The sequence below is a fragment of the Musca autumnalis genome, unplaced genomic scaffold (genome assembly GCF_047663935.1).
Source record: "Musca autumnalis isolate F117 unplaced genomic scaffold, ASM4766393v1 scaffold_1, whole genome shotgun sequence".
Classification (NCBI taxonomy): domain Eukaryota; kingdom Metazoa; phylum Arthropoda; class Insecta; order Diptera; family Muscidae; genus Musca; species Musca autumnalis.
In genome coordinates this window covers 142,298,515-142,317,821 of record NW_027411644.1, presented here as the reverse complement: position 1 = coordinate 142,317,821, position 19,307 = coordinate 142,298,515, and the positions used below count along the sequence as shown (strand labels likewise).

General features: G+C 33.8%; 1 protein-coding gene across 4 annotated transcripts in view; it reads left to right on the top strand.

Annotated features, from left to right (window-relative positions):
- Positions 1–19,307, top strand: part of tw (Protein O-mannosyl-transferase 2) — a 420,790-nt gene that overhangs the window by 261,521 nt on the left and 139,962 nt on the right. For all 4 annotated transcript variants that reach the window (XM_073956337.1, XM_073956329.1, XM_073956348.1 and 1 more), the window contains exons 5-7: positions 7,903–8,011; positions 8,067–8,341; positions 9,437–9,736. In XM_073956337.1, coding sequence (XP_073812438.1) covers positions 7,903–8,011; positions 8,067–8,341; positions 9,437–9,736 — 684 coding nt within the window. The remainder of the gene's footprint in view (positions 1–7,902; positions 8,012–8,066; positions 8,342–9,436; positions 9,737–19,307) is intronic.

Below are 19,307 nucleotides of genomic sequence, written 5' to 3'. Positions count from 1 at the left end.
AATAGTTCAGATAATGAAATATTGATAAGTAGTATGATATACTCGTATTCTTTTGTGACTTAGTTCAAAATATATGTATATGTTTTTTTTTTTTTTTTTGAATAGGAAACTAATCATAACTATACGGTTACAATAACAATTCTAGGATATTAACTTAACTCCTGAGCAATTCAAAGGTTATCATAAAATGAGTAGAAAATGGGGTTAATGGGTGGGGAACGAGTTCCCATTTGGACGGACATAACAGGACAGATCATATAGTTATAGTAAATTAGATGAATTGCTAGCGTCTAATTTAGGAAAATAACTGGATTTAAAAAAAAATAACAAAAAAAAACCTCGATATGCAAAATTTTAAATGAATAAAAGATCTTTCGAAGGATTAACTTACACGTCTTCTTGTTTCTTACCACAATCCAGATTTACTTTACTCATTGTCCTTTTGCAGTACAGCAGAGAGATGATGTTCGCCGAGGCCTCAGGATCATTATCCTTGCAGTTATGTTTAGTTGTGGATTAAACACTACAGTGTGTGTGTCAAGGATCGGTTCGTTATAGTAAATTGGCTGTGTTGTGTGTGTGTGTGAATAATGTTGTTTTATGCTATTTTGGGGGGAAAGATTCAATTATTAATAAAACTTTGCATATTTCTAGGGTTAGGAGTAAATTTGACTCTTTACGATACTGGTTATGTTATTTTGTTCGTTGTTATACTTATTTGTGTTTTCGTTGCTTTTGGTTATTTGGTGAATTGTTTAAATATTTTAAAAATCAATTCTAATACTTTAGAAGTTTTCCATCGATGGCGTTAGGGATTGAACCTGGGATGCTAGATTGGCAGCAGTTGCTATGACGGCCGTTCGCCCCACTGGGCTATAGCAGGTATTGAAGTGAGGTTGTCAATAGAGGTATAATAATCGTTCCTATGCGTCTAGGCTTTAATACATGAAAGAGGAGAAAAGCTGGGTTCCATTTACAACCGTGTCGTCTTGGTTCTCATTGGAAAGGAGGGGACAGAAACCACGTGGATAATCCGTCTGGAGGTTACACTGTGGTTGATAGCTTTACGGACACTTTCTTTGACTCAACCTGAGCTTCTCTCAATTATCTTGATAATATCGATGCGGAATATAATTTGTATAATTACGTTGACAATCATCAAAGGAAGACCTCATTTACGGGTAATTGGAAATTCCCGCAAATGAGGATTTAAAAATTATCGAATTTTCCGTGCTTTTCTTTGGACTCTGTAATAATTTTTTTCCACAATCACTAAAAATTATATTTTATAGTTCACATTTTCTTACCAAATTTGTTCTTTCTTTTTGTTCTTTTGAGAATAGAAATTTCTTAGGCCACTCAATGGCTTAAAATATTATCGAAAGACAGTTTGCCAAAATAGAAATTATTCAAAACTTTAATTGAAAGTATTTGTTCAAAGAATTTTTTTATATGCAGTTGAGTTTGTTCACAACTTATGTTCTGTTCGCCGGCCAATCAAAATAGGAAAGAAAGAAACATTTTTGTCATTGCATACCAGAGGTTCCGTGCATTGGTTTGTCGATTGCATCGTGAGAGTTCCGAACGAAACTACAAATGAGAGGGTTATAAGAAAAAACTGCATACTGATTGGCTAATCAATTCAGCAAATTTTACTCAAGAGACCCAAGTTCAACTCTTAACCAAGGAAACTGTATCTTTCGAAAACTAGGGATTTTAATTTTTTTTTTTCATCTATAATTCTCTTTTTTTGTTTCTTAAAAAAAATCTAGAGGATTGGGCTAAAATAATAAGGAAAAATATTATTGAACAAAGGAAAAATTAAAAAAATAAACAAAAAAAGTAACGCCAGATACTGGACTCGAACCCGGACCGCTTCGCACCACAGCCAAGAACACTAGCTCTAGGCTACAGCACGATCGGGATCTTGGCTGCTTATTTGGCAATTGGGTGTAGTAACAAATGGTTTGAGGGGAAACAATTTCCAATTAAGGAGAATTATTCCAAATTAAAATTGGAATAAAATGGAAGTCGATCTAAAAATGGAGTTGGGAACAGTATTATCCCAGTAAACATTGTGAAGTACGGTTAGTGACAAAGTGTACCCGAACAAAGTTCACCACAAGTTATGGGACCTCAGTAAACATATAGTATGTAGGAACCCATAAATTAACAATGTTTCTCGATATAATGAATAGCGTTTTTTATAAGATTTTTTCTAATAATCATAATTGTAATCGCCATAACTTTTGTGAGCAATATCCAAAATTAGTATATCGATCAGATTTGAGAATGGGAATTTTTCCTCAATCCATGTACCAAAAATCGTTCATGTAGCGTCAAACAATTTTTTTTTTTAATTTTTTCAAATGGAATATTAAAAAATTCTGATTTTTCCTAATATGCACAAATTGTGACATTTCATGTTTTAGTTTTATCAATATTTGAAAGTTCTAAAATGTTTTATTTACGACAATCAATTTAATTTGCATTGAAATTATTTAAAGGAAATTAAAAAGATACAAATTGTCAACGATTATTAGTGGTTTCGAGAGAGGCAATTATTATTATTATTGGTTTAGTAAGAAAATACCTATATTTCCGAAAGTAAATATATTTCGGTGTTAATTTTGTGACCGTAAGTAGCGACAAAAGCTTATTATGTGTATTGGAAGTATTTTTGTTTGGCGGAGTATTACCACCAGGAATGAAACACTTTAGTCTTGAGGGGATGTTAGCAGCAACTCTTACTTTATTCAACTGGCGACTTATGCCTCTTTACAGGCGCTTATATTACAAAACGTTCTTACTCTAGAACTTTCTATCGATAACAGAATATCTAATTACTACATATCGATACTAAGAAGTTTTGCATAATCGATGTAAAACTATCCATATAGTTTTACATTAAATAAACAGATGGCGCTAATATATGTGTTGCTTATTGTGCATGGTTGCATTTCATGCACAATCTCCAACAATGTGCTTGCTACATGTTCTATCATATTTCAGTGCCGCGACTTCTATTATATAAAACTCAAATGTCGTTCGTACATGGGTCAAAAATTCGACCCATTTACAACTGTTTTGTTTCGCGATTGTCTTAAAATGTTTATATTCAAGTTTATTTTTTTTTTGTTTTTTTTATTATTTGGGAAAGCAAATACATTCCGGTGTTAATTTTGTAACCGTAATAAGTGACAAAACATATTTTATGCGCTTGTGTTCATATTCCGGTACCACGAGTCTGAAAATTCGAAATTACCGCAATCAATGGTATATAGGTGATCAAGAATATCCACAGCGCAGTGATTGATGCTCAAATCCAAAAATACCGCTTTCGGGCGGTGTCGTTCTATGGGTACTATGCCGAAACGTGGAGCTTCGCCGAACATTTTCTGCAAGAAATGTTTGTACCTCGACCGAAGACCAAGATAAAAATTGCACACGCTTTTATTGTACAATGTGCCTAACACCAACAAAGTATCGAAAATATGTAGTTATTGTTTTACGGACACTATGGGTCTATACCAAGAATTTTCTACAACATAGTTGTATAAATCTAATTTACGAACCTTCAAAATACCGAAAATACGGTATTGTTCTATGGAGTCTATTTTAAAACAATGGCCGATAAAATCATCTTCAATAACAAAATCACCTCTTCTTCTTCATCTGCCAATTTGTATTCGGATGTTCCCGATTATACAATTACAATTTCGTGTTACTATAATTAACTTAAGTAATTGTTAAAATTAGTTAAATACATTTTTATTCAATTATCGAAAGCCTTCGGTTTCTGGCGGTTTTCAAAAGACTTCGTTCCTCTTGCAGACCCGTCCAAAGTCTTAGGAGCTGTATAATTTTCATTAAAAACTCCATCAAAAATGTTGAGAGCTTTGTCTACTTTTCAACAGACGGGCAGACTGAGGGACATCGAATTGGCATTTTATGCAGATCGAAATATCGAAAATACAACATAGCGGTGTAAAAAAGTAGTTATTTCTTTCATTTCGCCATTACGGAAAAAAGTCGTTCTTAAAAAAGCTATATTTTATTGAATATAAGTCTTTTAATCTATTTGACGCGCCAAGCATGCAATATATGCCCGATTGCAATAAATTTTGGAATTTGTTACGGAATTTTGCCTACAAATAAATGTGCCAAAATATATCGAAATCGGTCCAGATTTGGATGTTCCCATATAAAATTTTGGCCGATTTGAGGTATCTGATGCACCAACACGCTATGAATGTCCAATTTCAATGAAGTTTTTAAGTGTGAAGGAATTGGGACTATATATTAATTATATTGAAATCTGTCGAGATTTGTGAATTGTGTGCAGAATTTGGACTAAAAAATTTTCGAATAAATATTTTGAAACACGTTCAGATTTCAGGTCATTCTTTTTGTTATAAAATATCACATGAGTAGATATAAGGAATAATAATAAAATATTGAATCTCTGATTCATTATTTAAGGAAGTGTCTTTGAAGTCAGTAGAAGTCATCATTATAGTATGCGTGTACTTTTAGTTGGAGAAAATCAAGGCTAAAGTTATTAAATATCATATATCTGAGAGACTTCTTAGGTGGGATGGGCGAAGGGGAAACAGTTACCTATATTCACTTAAGACATGTCTTTATCCTCATTATTATTATTGGATTAAAAATTGTCAATGCAAGTGGGAGATACCCTAATAGTAATTTATGGTGTCACAACAGCTTGATATATGCCCTTGGAAGAACGGTCTCAATCTCAACATTATTCCTAATTTAATTCTCTTCTTTAAATGTGACATTTATGGTGACGATATGACATTTGCAAATGTCACCCACTTAGGTGTAGTTATAGTAGGAAATGATTTAGCAGGAGTCTTACTACCTGCACCATACAAAAATACCATAACATAAGCTCCATACACGGCACTGAATGTGTAGAGAAAGCCTTCATATCTGCTATATTTATGCATTAAAATATTTTAAAGAATAATTTCAATAAAAGTATAGCATTCCATTATATTTTATCTTGGTCGGGGTAGCGAAGCGCACCGGGTTCAGCTAGTATTTTATATTCGATATTTTATGTTTTTTATATACAGTCAACCAAAAAAGTCTACATACACCCTATAAATCTCGGGTTTTAAGGGTAAGGAAGCATTTTTATGAAAATCCAAGTACATAGTTCTATCTCATATCCCTAATAAACAGTATTACATACAACAGAAATATATTCCATAATACGATTAACGGTAAATTCTATAAAAATTAAAAAAATAATAGGGAAAAAGTGTACATACACCCAATGAAATATTAAGATTACCTTAAAATTTATGGAGTAAGCAATACAAATTTTACATTTTATTGCTTTATCGAATGTCTCTGATTGTCTATGATATATTTTAGACAAAATAGGAACATATTTGTGGATTAATTGCCGTTATTTAATGTCAGACTTCGCGTATGGCTCGTTAAGGCGGACCCTTGCAGATTTCTTTGAGTTTTTCAGTCTGGTAGTTTATGAAACCCCAGAAAATACAGTGGGACTAACAATTTTGGGATCCAAGAGCGCTATGAAGTTTTTCTTGTGGATAATATATGCTCCTGAGCTTCGCTAAATATACGAATTCCTGAGGTTTCTCATAAATTTTATAGTTTTCACAACATTCCAAGGGGCAAATTACATGCAGAAGCCTTCGAATTACCTCGTAATAAGGTCTGGTACAATCCTCGAGTATCCATTGAATAAGCAATGTAAAAGTATCCGAGATTTAAAGCGCTTCACGTGACCCTAACGATCATAATACGAGAGCATACTAGTTAACAATGTAAATTTCATACAAATTGCATGCATTCTTTGGTGGTGCTTTTATTTTGATACTTTGGAAACTTTAGGAGCGGGTTTGTATAATAATGTTGTACATTTCTGATTGAGTTAAGGTCCAAAAATGTATTACAAGGTAATTCCAAGGTTCTTGCTTGTAATTTGACCCTTGGAATGCTGTGAAAACTATAAAATTTATGAAAAACTCAGGAATTCGCATATTTAGCGAAGCTCAGGAGCATATATTATCCATAAGAACAACTTCAAAGCGTTCTAGGATCTCAAAATAGTTAGTCCCACTGTATTTCCTGGGTTTCATAAACTACCAGACTGAAAAACTCAAAGATATCTGCAAGGATCCGCCTTACCGAGCTATACGCGAAGTCTGACCTTAAATAACGTCAATTAAAGCACAAATATGTTCCTATTTCGTCTAAAATATATCATAGACAACCAGAGACATTCGATAAGACAATAAAATGTAAAATTTGTATTGCTTATTCCATACATTTTACGGTAATCTTAATATTTCATTGGGTGTATGTACACATTTTCCCTATTAATTTTTTAATGTTTATAGAATTTACCGTTATTCGTATTATGGAATATATTTTTGTTGTATGTAATATTGTTTATTAGGGATATGAAATAGACCTATGTACCTGAATTTTCATAAAAATGCTTCTTACCCTTAAAACTCGAGATTTAAAGGGTGTATGTAGACTTTTTTGGTTGATTGTATAATATGAGAATTTCTCCGTCTATACATTAATTAGTCTATGATCCTATACTGTGCCAACATTCACATGAAAAATCATAACGGTGTTGCCATATATATGGAAAATATCCCCGTTATAATAAAAATGGACCAAAAAGTGCTCAATTTTTTGGCTCATCTGAACATCTAATCAAATAAAATTGATAAAAGATACTGCCAATGCAAATTTTGCTCAGTTCTTCCTTTAATTTAGTAAAATGAAATATTCCGGTAAATCCTAAAAAGTTTGACCCACTTTATTAGGAAGGTAATTTCAAATCTGAACCTGGAAAATTTACCACGAACTTATATATAAAATCAAGATATATCCTAACGACAGCTTTGAATGACTTTTTGATTTCGTAAGACCCCTCCTAAGCTTTGAAAATTGTCTGAGAGCCAATACAAAGTGTTAGCCATAATATTAGGATTGATAAACTACAAAGGTCATTGGAAATATTTTGGCTCAATTTGCATAATTTAACTATCCTCCTTATACTACGTTTAAGCGTTAGAATGCTCAGAACTCCACAACAGTTGACCACATGTATCATAAATGCTCGAAAATTGGTCAGGAAGAATGCCTCTTAGGCGACAAATAGCATCGAAATTGTTAGTTAAAATTTTAAACAAAGGGTATGATAACACTGACTTTTATACTGACATAGCACATCTGTAGTCCATTCTTGTATGTTTGTTTTATGACTTGAGAACATAAAAAACGTTTTGATCTGACTATATCATCAATTTTTGTAGAAATTGTTTCTTAGCCACAACAATGAACTGGTAAAGTTTTTCATCGAATGCAACATAAATGCCGCCTTTAGAGCATTTTCGTGAAAATTTACGTTTGGACCCATAGAAATTACTATGGAAACAAAGATCTCTCCGGTGGCACGGGTTAACCTTAGCCGATCACCATAAAGTTATATATAAGGTTTTTGGATCAAATGATAAAATAATTGAAAGAGACCTTTTAATTGCTTATAGAGTCATGGTACATTATACGTTCCACTTTTTGGTATAGCCCCATATAAGGGTATACCCGTATTTGAAATATTTTTTCTTTTTACGCATATTTTTAAAATAATTTCACTGGTATTTTGCGTTTTTAGTAAATTAATTTGCTTTCGGGAAAGGGAGAGACGAGCATGTTTTCGGATACATCCACATATGTATCCTTTCCGATATAAAATCTATTTAACTTCTTCCCACTTAAAAAAACTATTTGCTTTAAATTTAGAAGAAAGCGGTGACTAAGTTGAATTACTGTACAAATAATCTTTAATCATAAATGTATCCATATATTTGATCTTTTTAGTTTTGTACAACTCTGGGGGCTATAATTATACCAATGGCTTTCGATACAGTCCATGACATGACCCAATCTCTCGAAGCAGCTACAGTGGCAGCATTTTATCTTATATTTGGTAAGAAAAATTGGATTTTACTGAAGCAAATTAAAGTATGTTCTAATATTTTCAGACGTTGGAATTTTGACGCTAAACCAATACATTCTATTGGATCCAATTCTACTTTTTTTCATGGTTTCCTCAGTTTGGGGAATGGTAAAGGTCTCAAAACTGACTTTTGCCGGACGATCGTACTCCGTGAAATGGTGGAGTTGTCTGTTTTTCACGGGGACGGCGTTAGCATGCACCATTAGTGTAAAATTTGTTGGACTCTTTGTTATTCTGCTAGTTGGTCTCTATACGATTACTGAAATATGGTGCATATTGGGAGACTTAACCATACCTATAGTAAGTTGAAAAGATTTACTTCGAAAATCAATGCATAACACTGCTCAACAAAATTGAAAAAGTTGAATGTTTCAGACGAAGTTGCAGTTGTTTCTAGATGAAATCGGCGAGTTATTTTCAAATCCGGTCCCGGGTTTTCTCCATCAGCTCTTGTTTTTGAGATATAGCTCAAAATCGGTTTTTACGAGTTTTACCCAGACTTTCGTTATTTTCGGATACAAACAAATATTTTTTGTGGGTTTTTCGACATTAATATATTAAGGAGATGTTGTACGCTCGGTACAAATCGTTTTTGAAATAGTTATGGTGAGTATATATCAAAAAATATAGAAAATATACGAAGGACCTTGTAAAAATTGCTTATTTTGAGTACTTTAAGCTGTAATTACGTCAGCAGGGGAAGTCATGGGATCTTCATATGGTACTCCGGATATGCTTAGGGTGTCTACTATATAATCCAGTATTCAAATGTATAATATAAAGTTCATAGCGCCCATGATTCCGCCATAACCTAAAAACCATCATGAAGACTGCCATTGAAAAGTAAATGGCTTATGTGGTAATGATATCACTGGTAAATGATTTCCCTTTAGCAGTCTTCATGGCGATTTTTAGGTTATGGCCGAATCATGGGCGCTATGAACTTTATATTATATATTTGAATACTGGACAATATAGTAGACACCCTAAGCATATCCGCATTGCCATATGAAGATCCTATGACTTCCCCCGATGACGTAATTACAACTTAAAGTACTCAAAATATGCAATTTTTACAAGGTCCGTCGTATATTTTCTATATTTTTTGATATATACTCACCATAACTACTTCAAAAACGATTTATATCGAGCGTACAACATCTTCTTAATATATTAATGTCGAAAAACCCACAAAAAATATTTGTTTGTATCCGAAAATAACGAAAGTCTGGGTTAAACTCGTAAAAACCGATTTTGAGCTATATCTCAAAAACAAGAGCTGATGGAGAAAAACCGGGACCGGATTTGAAAATAACTCGCCGATTTCATCTAGAAACAACCGCAACTTCGGTTGAAACAAAAGTCGTGTTGACCAGTGTAATTTTTTCATTTCAGAAAGAGACATTTAAACAACTGGGGAGTCGTTCAATAGCCTTAATTCTATGGCCCATATGCTTATACTTGGCATTATTTTATATCCATTTACATATTTTGAATCGCAGTGGAAATGGTGACGGATTTTACAGTTCGGAATTCCAATCTCGCCTAGTTGGCAATTCCCTTTACAATGCAACAATGCCGCGCGATGTGGCATTTGGCAGTATAGTTTCCATAAAGAACCACAAAACCGGAGGTGGCTATTTACATTCACATTTGCATTTATATCCCAAAGGTGTAGGACCGCAACAACAACAGGTATGTCAATATCCATATACAAATATTTCCATTGCGAAAATGAACCATGCAAGCATTTGGAAATTAGTTTTTAGAAAGTAAAATTGATGATGCATTATGTTTACAAAACGATTGGCAACAACAATTCTTTTAAACGGTTTAAATTTTTGATAATTAATGATAATTTACTTTGGTTTAGCTAACCAAAAAGTTACTTGAAGATGAAAATAAAATGGCCTGCAACAGTCGCATTCTTAACCAAAAATATAAAGACCACCGGTGGAAAGGTTTAACTTCAGCGATACTACTTCTGAGTGGCTTAAGTAATATCTTGTAGTGACGAAAGCGACACGCACAAGTTGTACCGCGAACGTTGCATAGTTCTACCTTTAGCTTTTTGGGAATTTTGCAGACGATTCAACAATCGCTTTCGTGTCAACAATCGAGAATTTGCTCGTAAATAAGTTTAAGTTAAAAAATCGGCATGATAAAGGGTAGTACACACCATCATTCAAAACTGACAGTCAACGTACTTTTACGACAGTTTTCTTTCAAATAAAAACTTATTTATTTATTTAGAATTATACTTAAAGCTAATATAAGGATAATTACAAAAAGGAGTACAAGAGCATTAGCTACAAAGGCCATCAGCTCAATAAAAACTTTTGTTTAGCTAAATTTTTTTGAAATACAATATGAAAAGTTTTATTTAGGGATTAGGAAAGTAATCAGCTAAACTTTGATATTAAAGAAAAAGGCCTCGATGACTGTCAGTTTTGTGCGTCAACGTGTACTACGCTTAAGACTCGATCAAAATCGTTCAAACAATGTTTCGACTTTTTCGATAGTAACCAGTAATCGAACTATAAGCCTTTTCCAGAACCTGCAGGGAGCTACTATTTTTTACTACGATAAAAATATCGTAGTAAAAAAATAGTAGATTCTTGCAGTACTGGAAACCTTTGTGTTCTTCAAGCAACATTATGAAGGTAAATGCCAAAAATGTGTTTGTTTTAAAACAAAAGCTAAAAACAAAATTATGAATAAAAAATACCTGTCCTAACAATGAAAACGCGAATATTTACCATAAAAATAGTTTTATCGTTTTCTTACGTAGTATCCAGCATGATTTATACACTTTTTCATGCGCTCAAACCATTTGTTCAAGCACATTTTCCACTCCGGTTGAGAAACGTCGAAAACATGGGTTTTGAACGTTACAACTGCGTCTTCTTGCGACGAAAATCGTCGACCACGCTTTTTTTCTTAATATGTTGGCAGCAAATGAAGTCATTGGATCCCCAGTCAGGCTGTACGGCGGATGACCCATCAATTCTACGTTTTGTCCGGTCAAACAGGGGCTGGTTTGAATCGATGTGTGGGAGCTCGAATTGTCATGATGCAGAATGATTCGTGTTCTCTAGTTCGTTTTTGGGATTTGTCGGGAGACTTCAGGCAAACAAATTGTAATATACCACTCAGAATTAACCGCCCTACATTTATCAAGCTGTATAGTCACCACTCGGTCTGTTTTGCCAGCTTTCGTTGGATTTGGCTCGGTTTCGAACAGCTAAACGGCCGATTCCTGTTTTGTTTCGGGCTCCTAAGTATAGATCTAAGATTCGTCATCTGTGACGATCTTATAAACGTCGTTTGAAGCACCGCAATCGTTTTTATTCACAATTTCTTTGCTCCAATCCATAAGAGCCTTTTTTGAGCGATTGTCCAATTTTGCTGGATCTAACGAGAAAAACTATTTTTGCGGCCATGTGTTCATGCAATATCAAAGGTTAGGTGGTAGAAGAAATGCCCAAGGATGCCTCTATATCACGGTATATAACATCGCCATCTTGCATTATCCATTCACGCAAGGCTTAATCTTTTTCTGTCACAACGGCCGTTCTTGGACGACCCTCATGACCTTCGTTTATTGGCGAGTGTCGGCCACGATTGAATTCATTAAACATACAAAGATTTGATTTGATTGATGCACTCTTGCCGTTATCATCTACGTCGAAGGTTGTGAAAAATGATCCGACGAAATGTTCACAAGTAAATTCTATATTTTTTTTTTGCAAAGTGTATTAGTAATTGATAGTCCGTAGTACGTAAGAAATAATCAATGTAAGACAATGCAAATATTTACTTGAAGTTGTAGTTATCTGTACACATATAAGTACCTGTACCAAATGACGAATAATCATCAGTTGTGAATAAACCACCAAAGTGTACAAAAGTGTTATTGTGTTTTTCTCGTGTATGTCCAACAGGTTATGGGCCCAGCCAGCAATAAAGTCTGTGTGTTCAAACAAAGTGAAAAATAAGGACAACAAGAAAACTGTGCAAAGAACAATATTTGAATTCTAAAAAGTTGAATTGTACGCAAAAGTGAAACAGCAAGAAAAATGAACTCGTTGTGCAATATTGCTAAATTGGATGATACCAACTATGACTCATGTATACTCTATACAAGTGAGAAGTGTCCTGATTCATCAAGACTTGTGGTCGGTAGGTAACGGAGATATGAAAAAGCATGTGCCAGATGAAAAGAATGCCAACGAGCTTGCAGCATGGAAGCGCAAAGACGAACAGGCTACAGCAACCATCATATTGAGTGCAACACCGATGCAGATTGCTCATATTAAGAACTGCACAACAGCCAAAGAGACGTGGGAAGCGTTGAAAGAGGTATTTCGGCCAAAGGGACCGGTACGAAAAGTCACGCTGTTCAAGCAACTACTTCAGATGCGCATGGCAGATGGTTGAGATGTACATGAGTACATTTGCAAATTTGTGACCATTGTGGAAAAATTGGCGGAAACGGGAATAGCTCTACGGGAGGTGTATGTGATAATGCTGTTAGCGAGCCTGCCACAATCATACGAAAATCTTGTTGTTGCACTGAAAGCGAGAGATGAGCTGCCGACATTAAGTACCCTGAAGATCAAATTGGGTGAAGAATGCGATCGTCGAAAAGTCAACAACAACAGCGCACAAGGAGATGACGATGTCCAGATTTTATGGCACGCACAAGCAGAAACAGCAAGCCTCCCAACAACAGCAACAAGGGCAGAAGTAATGGCACAGATACCAGTACGCAGAAAAACATCGCAACTTCAAATGCTTCAATTGTGGACGTCCTGGACATTACGCCGCACAATGTAGAGAACGAGATGCAAAAGGTAATACAGCAGAGAGCAAAATAGAGCGTTTTCAATGACGGAAAGGGCAATCAACGGAGATGTATGGTGTGTTGATAGTGGAGCGACGGCTCACTTATGTTGTGACCGAACCTGGTTCAGCAGTTTTGAGGAACACAAGGAAGAAATTATGCTCGAGAGACCGTATCCAGTCAACCGGTAAAGGAGATGTGCACATCAGGCAAGCAGACATCACGCTAAAAGACGTCCTCTACATACCGTGTCTACAATCTAACTTCATCTCTGTTGGAAAGGCGGTAAGCAATGGTTGCGTTGTAACATTCGAAAACAAGAAGGTGACCATCAAAAAAGGAAAAATCCGTATGCTCGAAGCGAAAAAAGTAGGCAACTTGTTTTTATATGGTGCTGCAAACAAGGAAATGTTCTTTGCCTGTAATGCGAGTGATGACGTCATGGAATGGTATGGTCATCTAAATTTTACAAGTCTACGGCAGTTGGCGAACAAACAAATGGTGAAAGATCTGAAATTGTACGTACCAGAAGACATCAATTGTACCATTTGTATGCAGAGCAAATGCACAGTAAGGCCGTTCTAATCATCAGAGAACCGAGCGAAAGAGCTGTTAGAAATCGTGCATACTGATGTGAGTGGGCCAATCAATACAGGAATAGAGCACCAACAAAGGCATTGGAAGATGTTACGCCCTATGAAATGTGGTTCCAGCGGAAGCCTGCATATGCGAGTGTTTGGATCAACAGCTATAGCCCTTGACAAGAAACAACACAGCAAATTCAAGCCAAAGGGAAAAGATACGTCAAAAGCCTATGACCTGTATGAGAAGTCAACAGGGAGAATAATCGTAAGCAGAGACGTATATTTCGTTGAGGCAGAACAGAGTTAATATGTGCAATTTGAGTTATTGCCAACAACATCGAAGCAAATAGAAACAGAGTAGCAAATTGAGCACCAAGAAGGAAAAGAAGAGAAGCTACACGTACAAGTTGAAATATTGCCGAAGCCGGTGCAGCAGCTAAAGGACAATGTGAGCCAGATTATTCAACAACACAACGATGAAAGTGATTATGAGTCAGCCAACGAAAGTGAAAACGAAGATAACGCCGTTGAAGATGCCACAAGTAAAATAGGGCCTGGACGACCAAGAATTGTATTGTGCGAAGTGGGTGACCAGGCAGACCGACAAAGGTTTACAACACAGTAAATTGTATGTGCCCTGGTGGTGTAATTAATCCTGACGCCGATTACGGAGAATTGGCTAGCAACGATAATCTACCTGGAGCAGAACGATCAATAGGATGCAAATGGAGTTTTGGCTCGAAGAAAAAGTTACGAATGTAAATGTATGCAAATAGTCTTAATATGTAAAAGTAAAGAAATGCAAATATTTCCATTGAGAAGGAGTATTAGTAATTGATAGTCCGTAGTACGTAAGAAATAATCAATGTAGTTATCTGTACACATATAAGTAAATGTACCGAATGACGAAAAATCATCAGTTGTGAATAAACCACCAAAGTGTACAAAAGTGTTCTTGTGTTTTTCTCGTGTATGCCCAACAAAGTGATTTTTTCAAGTCACTGTAAACAACACAAAACTGTCGAACTTTCCAAAAATTTCAAATTGCGCCTGGCAATACGCGGTGTTGCTTAGGTCAGATAGTTTTCGTGCAGCCCTCGTAATAATTTCGGAATGAAGTTGTGCTAAGAAAATGAGAAAATAATTTATGTTTACAAAACCTTTTTGACATTGTTTTAACATATTGCTAATACATCTACCTTAATAATTTTCTCTCAAAATAAATGAGAGGATTTGGTGTTTTTTTTTTTGCATTAGCCTCTCCGAGAGAGTCTTTCTTTGATAAGCTAATGTGGAACAGATGTTTAAAATTTATTCTATTAAATGTTGTCCACCTTTAAAATAAATGTTAGATAATGTTCGATAACCCAAAAGTTTGTACAAATTTTTGTACAAACTTTTACAAAATGCGGAACACCATGTAGACGTCCCTGGAGAAAACACTAGATCTGTTTTCTTTTGTTGCTAATATTTATTTAATTTTCAGTGGAAAATCAAATAGTTTTCGTTAACAACCTTCAATTGTTAAATTTTTTTTCGCCAAACTTCTTTGTCAAATCAGCTGACTTCTTGCAAGTGATTGCAAATTGTTGTTCGACAACATTCTGCAAATTTTTAGCTTCGAGAGAGTAAAAGTCATTGGGAGAAGCTACTGAGAATTTGCTGAGTACTTGCAAGTACTTTTTACTTGCGAAGTTATCGAACAGACCTAATATGTGTGTTCGTTTACTCAAAATTTGTACATATTGTTACTTGATGTTGTTCGTTTACTTTACAGTACAATGCGAAATACTTTAGTCGTTTACAAGAAGTTACTGGACTTGTACAAATTTATACAAACTGTTGAGTAACACACATAATATTAATTATTTTTTTCAGAAATGATTACTTTTTTCAGCTTATTTTTTAACGACTTCAAACATTAAATTTTGGCTAAATACATTTGTATTTGAGTAAATACATTTGTATTTGAGTAAATACATTTGTATATTTATTTTAATTCTAATTTTATTAATATTTCTCAAACGACTACAAAGGACTTTTCAATTTCTCTTGTCATTCTGTTTAAGAAAATGCTGGCATTTATTGACTAATTTTATATTTTTCTTCTATAAACCGACAACAAACAACAATTTTTACATTTTAAACAAAAAGACAATAAGAAAGAAGTTTTCCTTTTTACTTGTTTACGATAGGCAATTTAGCTACAACTCGATAACGAATGTTGTCATCCCAACTTTGAGTATTCGGTTCGAAACAACTCGATATCGATTCACATATTTAGGCCGCAGTGTTTCCATTATGCATGTTTTGAATTGTTTTCATTGAAAATTGTTTTCCTTGTGGCAATCCCAAAAATATTCAATATACGACAAATTTTGAAAATAATTTTCAGAAAATGTCAAAAACCTTTTTGAAAGATGATGATATTTGGCCTGAATGGCGCTTTTTACATATATGTATATATAAATCAACTTTCCATCATAAACATGCGTTTCAAGCGAAATTCGAAAAAAACAAAATTTCAGCCCAAAACATTGGGTTCGTTTAATCGTTTTTTGGACGTTTTCGTTTGCATTTTTGTTATGAAAACCAAAAGTTTCGTTTGTTTATCGCACACGAACAAACAGCATTTGACACAAAAAGCAGAATGTGTGTTTCGTTTGTCAAAAAAAGAAATAATTAAAAAATTAAGTTGCTGAATTTTATCCAAGGCACAATAATATAGGTAGAGTCATGTAAACATATGATTACACTTCCTTCATAAATTTTCCCTTGACAGAACTCAACGTTCACAATTTAAAATGATATTAAATCCTTTTATTCATACGTACAATTTGTCACAAAAAATACAAAATTTAAAAATTTTTGGATAAAGTAAAAATCTGTAATCAAATGATTATATAACGTAACAAATAGATACATCCATATTTCATATATACATATGTATGTATGTATATGAAAAATGTATTGATGTAATTGCCAATATTAAATGCTATTTCTTTCTTGTCTAATAAAATATTTCATATAATATTTAAAATGTATTGGGCATTTAATTTACTAAAAAGCATTATTTCTTTAAGAAAGCCAAAACACTCACTTTACCGTCTTTACTCAACGATTGTATTTAGAAAACTGAAGAAAACAGAACAACATAATTAATAATTCAAAGCAGTGTTCGGAAACAAACAGTACGTTATCATAAGTTACCGTACATGTTACAGAAACACTAAAAAAATTATAAAATTTATGTACACGTACACAAACTTTAAAAATCCATTTTAGCGTTTATGTACATGTACCCCACGAGAATCGAAAAGTTCGTCAAACACACATATTTGGTACGCAACCACCATCGTAATAATGGCACAATAATAAGGTACAGCGCCAAAAACAGCTGATTGTCCGACTAGTTGTCAAAATGCATTATTGTGAATAAAATCTCATACAAAATGTAAATAAGCAATTCACAGCAATGCATTATTGCGGTCAAATTTGACGTTTGGTATGATTTGATGGTGTTACATCATTCTTCTTCTTATTCCACCATGATCGTAATCTAACAACCACGTACCCAACCGAAATGGTTGGGTACAGAAGCGCCTACATTAAAAAACCATGTAGTGTACATCATAATGTACCTTTAGAAAGGAAGTGGTGGTAGGGTGCACTTACATTTGTTTGGTTAATAAATTATTAGAAAATATTAGGTTTATTTTTTTTGTGGAATAAATACAAAAAAAATTATAATTAAATATAAATGAATATTTATCTTCTATTTATTGGGACTATAATGACATTATTTAAATGTCATAAATACACATGGAAGAATTTAGTAATGCCTAAGCAAAACGCTCCTATCTAATTTTTAAAATCTTAACAATTTGTAAAATGGTTGCTATGGGTGATAGAGGTATATTTTTGACGATTTGAACTTTAAGGGTACGAAGAGTATTAACCCAGATATGCCCAGCGTCCTAGGACACACAAAATTCTTGCTAATTTGATATGTTATGTTTATCAAAGTACCGTTTATTTTGGTGATATACTCAGTACACATCTGTAGCTCTTGGGATATTATGTGATTCCACTATTTTGAGCTACTATTTTTGAGTTTTGAGGTCTAGTTCATCGAAGTTGCCACCGATCGCTTAGTTTTTGCAATGATTTGCGTTATGACCGATTAATTATTGGGTAATTTTATAACGAAAACATACACGATGTGGAGCCTACTACGAAAAAACGTTAACTAGATGCCGAAAAGGTGTCTTTGGACTATATGTCAAATGTTTTGTGTCCCATAACTCCTAGTTATATGATAAAACCCTGTGTCCAAAAGTGGCCTCAAAAACCACTTTTTTCAAAAAATATACTGTTATTATGTCACATTTGCTTCTAAAATAATATAAAAATACTTTTAAAATGATCACGATCAAGCAATGGGCATATCTGGGTTAAAATTGTTCCATTTGTATTGTGAAAACAAGTGGAACCATAATTACAAAATATTCTTATACATATTGTCCGACGTTTTGCATGTATTCCAATTGGCAAATTGTTTTATTTTTAATATTTTTTAGCAATGCCAAGAAGAAAAGTTGGAAATAATTTATTTTAAGTTTGATACTAATACACTAATATAATAAAATATTTTGTTGTTTTATTATCTCAGAATAGAAATAAATTCTAAATCACTATAAGAATTACTTTTTTGTGTTTTTCCAAATTATGAATTGCCGTTGATGTACTCAAGGACTGATACCTACCGATGAATTCATCATCCGTTCTTTGGGTCTGCTCTATTTTTACAGTTTATTGTATAGGTATAGTTTGAAAATCATCGAAAAGTAGGTAGAAACAAGGCACATTTATAAAAGGTAGAAGTGACAATCAGCTGCATTTTTACTTTTTGTAAATTTCGTTTTCAAAAATCATGAAATTTGAAACTTCGAAATTTGCTACCATAAAATACTTCTTTCCGTCCTAAACGTGTAATAAAATGACTACGACAGTTCTGAATGCCTTATATGCACTACATTTTGGTTCAAATTTGTTCTATCATAAAGGATTTTCAAAATATATTTATGTTTTTCCTAAGAAAATTTTTAGTACGACCCTATTATTCAATTTATTCTTTTACATTTAATTTTTAATAACACCAATGTTGTTAGTTGTTGTAATTCATGCATCTACCATGGAGATGTTTGTATAAGTAACAATTCCCACTAAAACTATAAAGTACCTGATCGTTTTTAAATGGTTTTATTTAGCTCACCCCGTTTGTTTTTTTTTATTTATTCTTGGGTCAAATTTAGTAATTCAAATTTCACCCTCTTCCTGTCAACCGATTAATCTGAAATTTTGTATACACTTTGGATTTTGGTGACAATACAATTATGTTTATTCATTATCATTATAAATTCAAGATGGCGGCCGCTACAAAATGGCGGATAGCGTAGGTTTTATCAATCCCATCAATATGGGTATCAAATGAAAGAGCTCAACAAGCAGAATACAATATACTATAAAAAATTGAAATCCAAGATGGCGGCCGCTACAAAATGGCGGATAACGTAGGTTTTATCAATCCCATCAATATGGGTATCAAATGAAAGGGCTCAACAAGCAGAATACAATATACTATAAAACATTTAAATCCAAGATGGCGGCCGCTACAAAATGGCGGATAACGTAGGTTTTATCAATCCCATCAATATGGATATCAAATGAAAGAGCTCAACAAGCAGAATACAATATACTATAAAAAATTTAAATCCAAGATGGCGGCCGCTACAAAATGGCGGATTACGTAGGTTTTATCAATCCCATCAATATG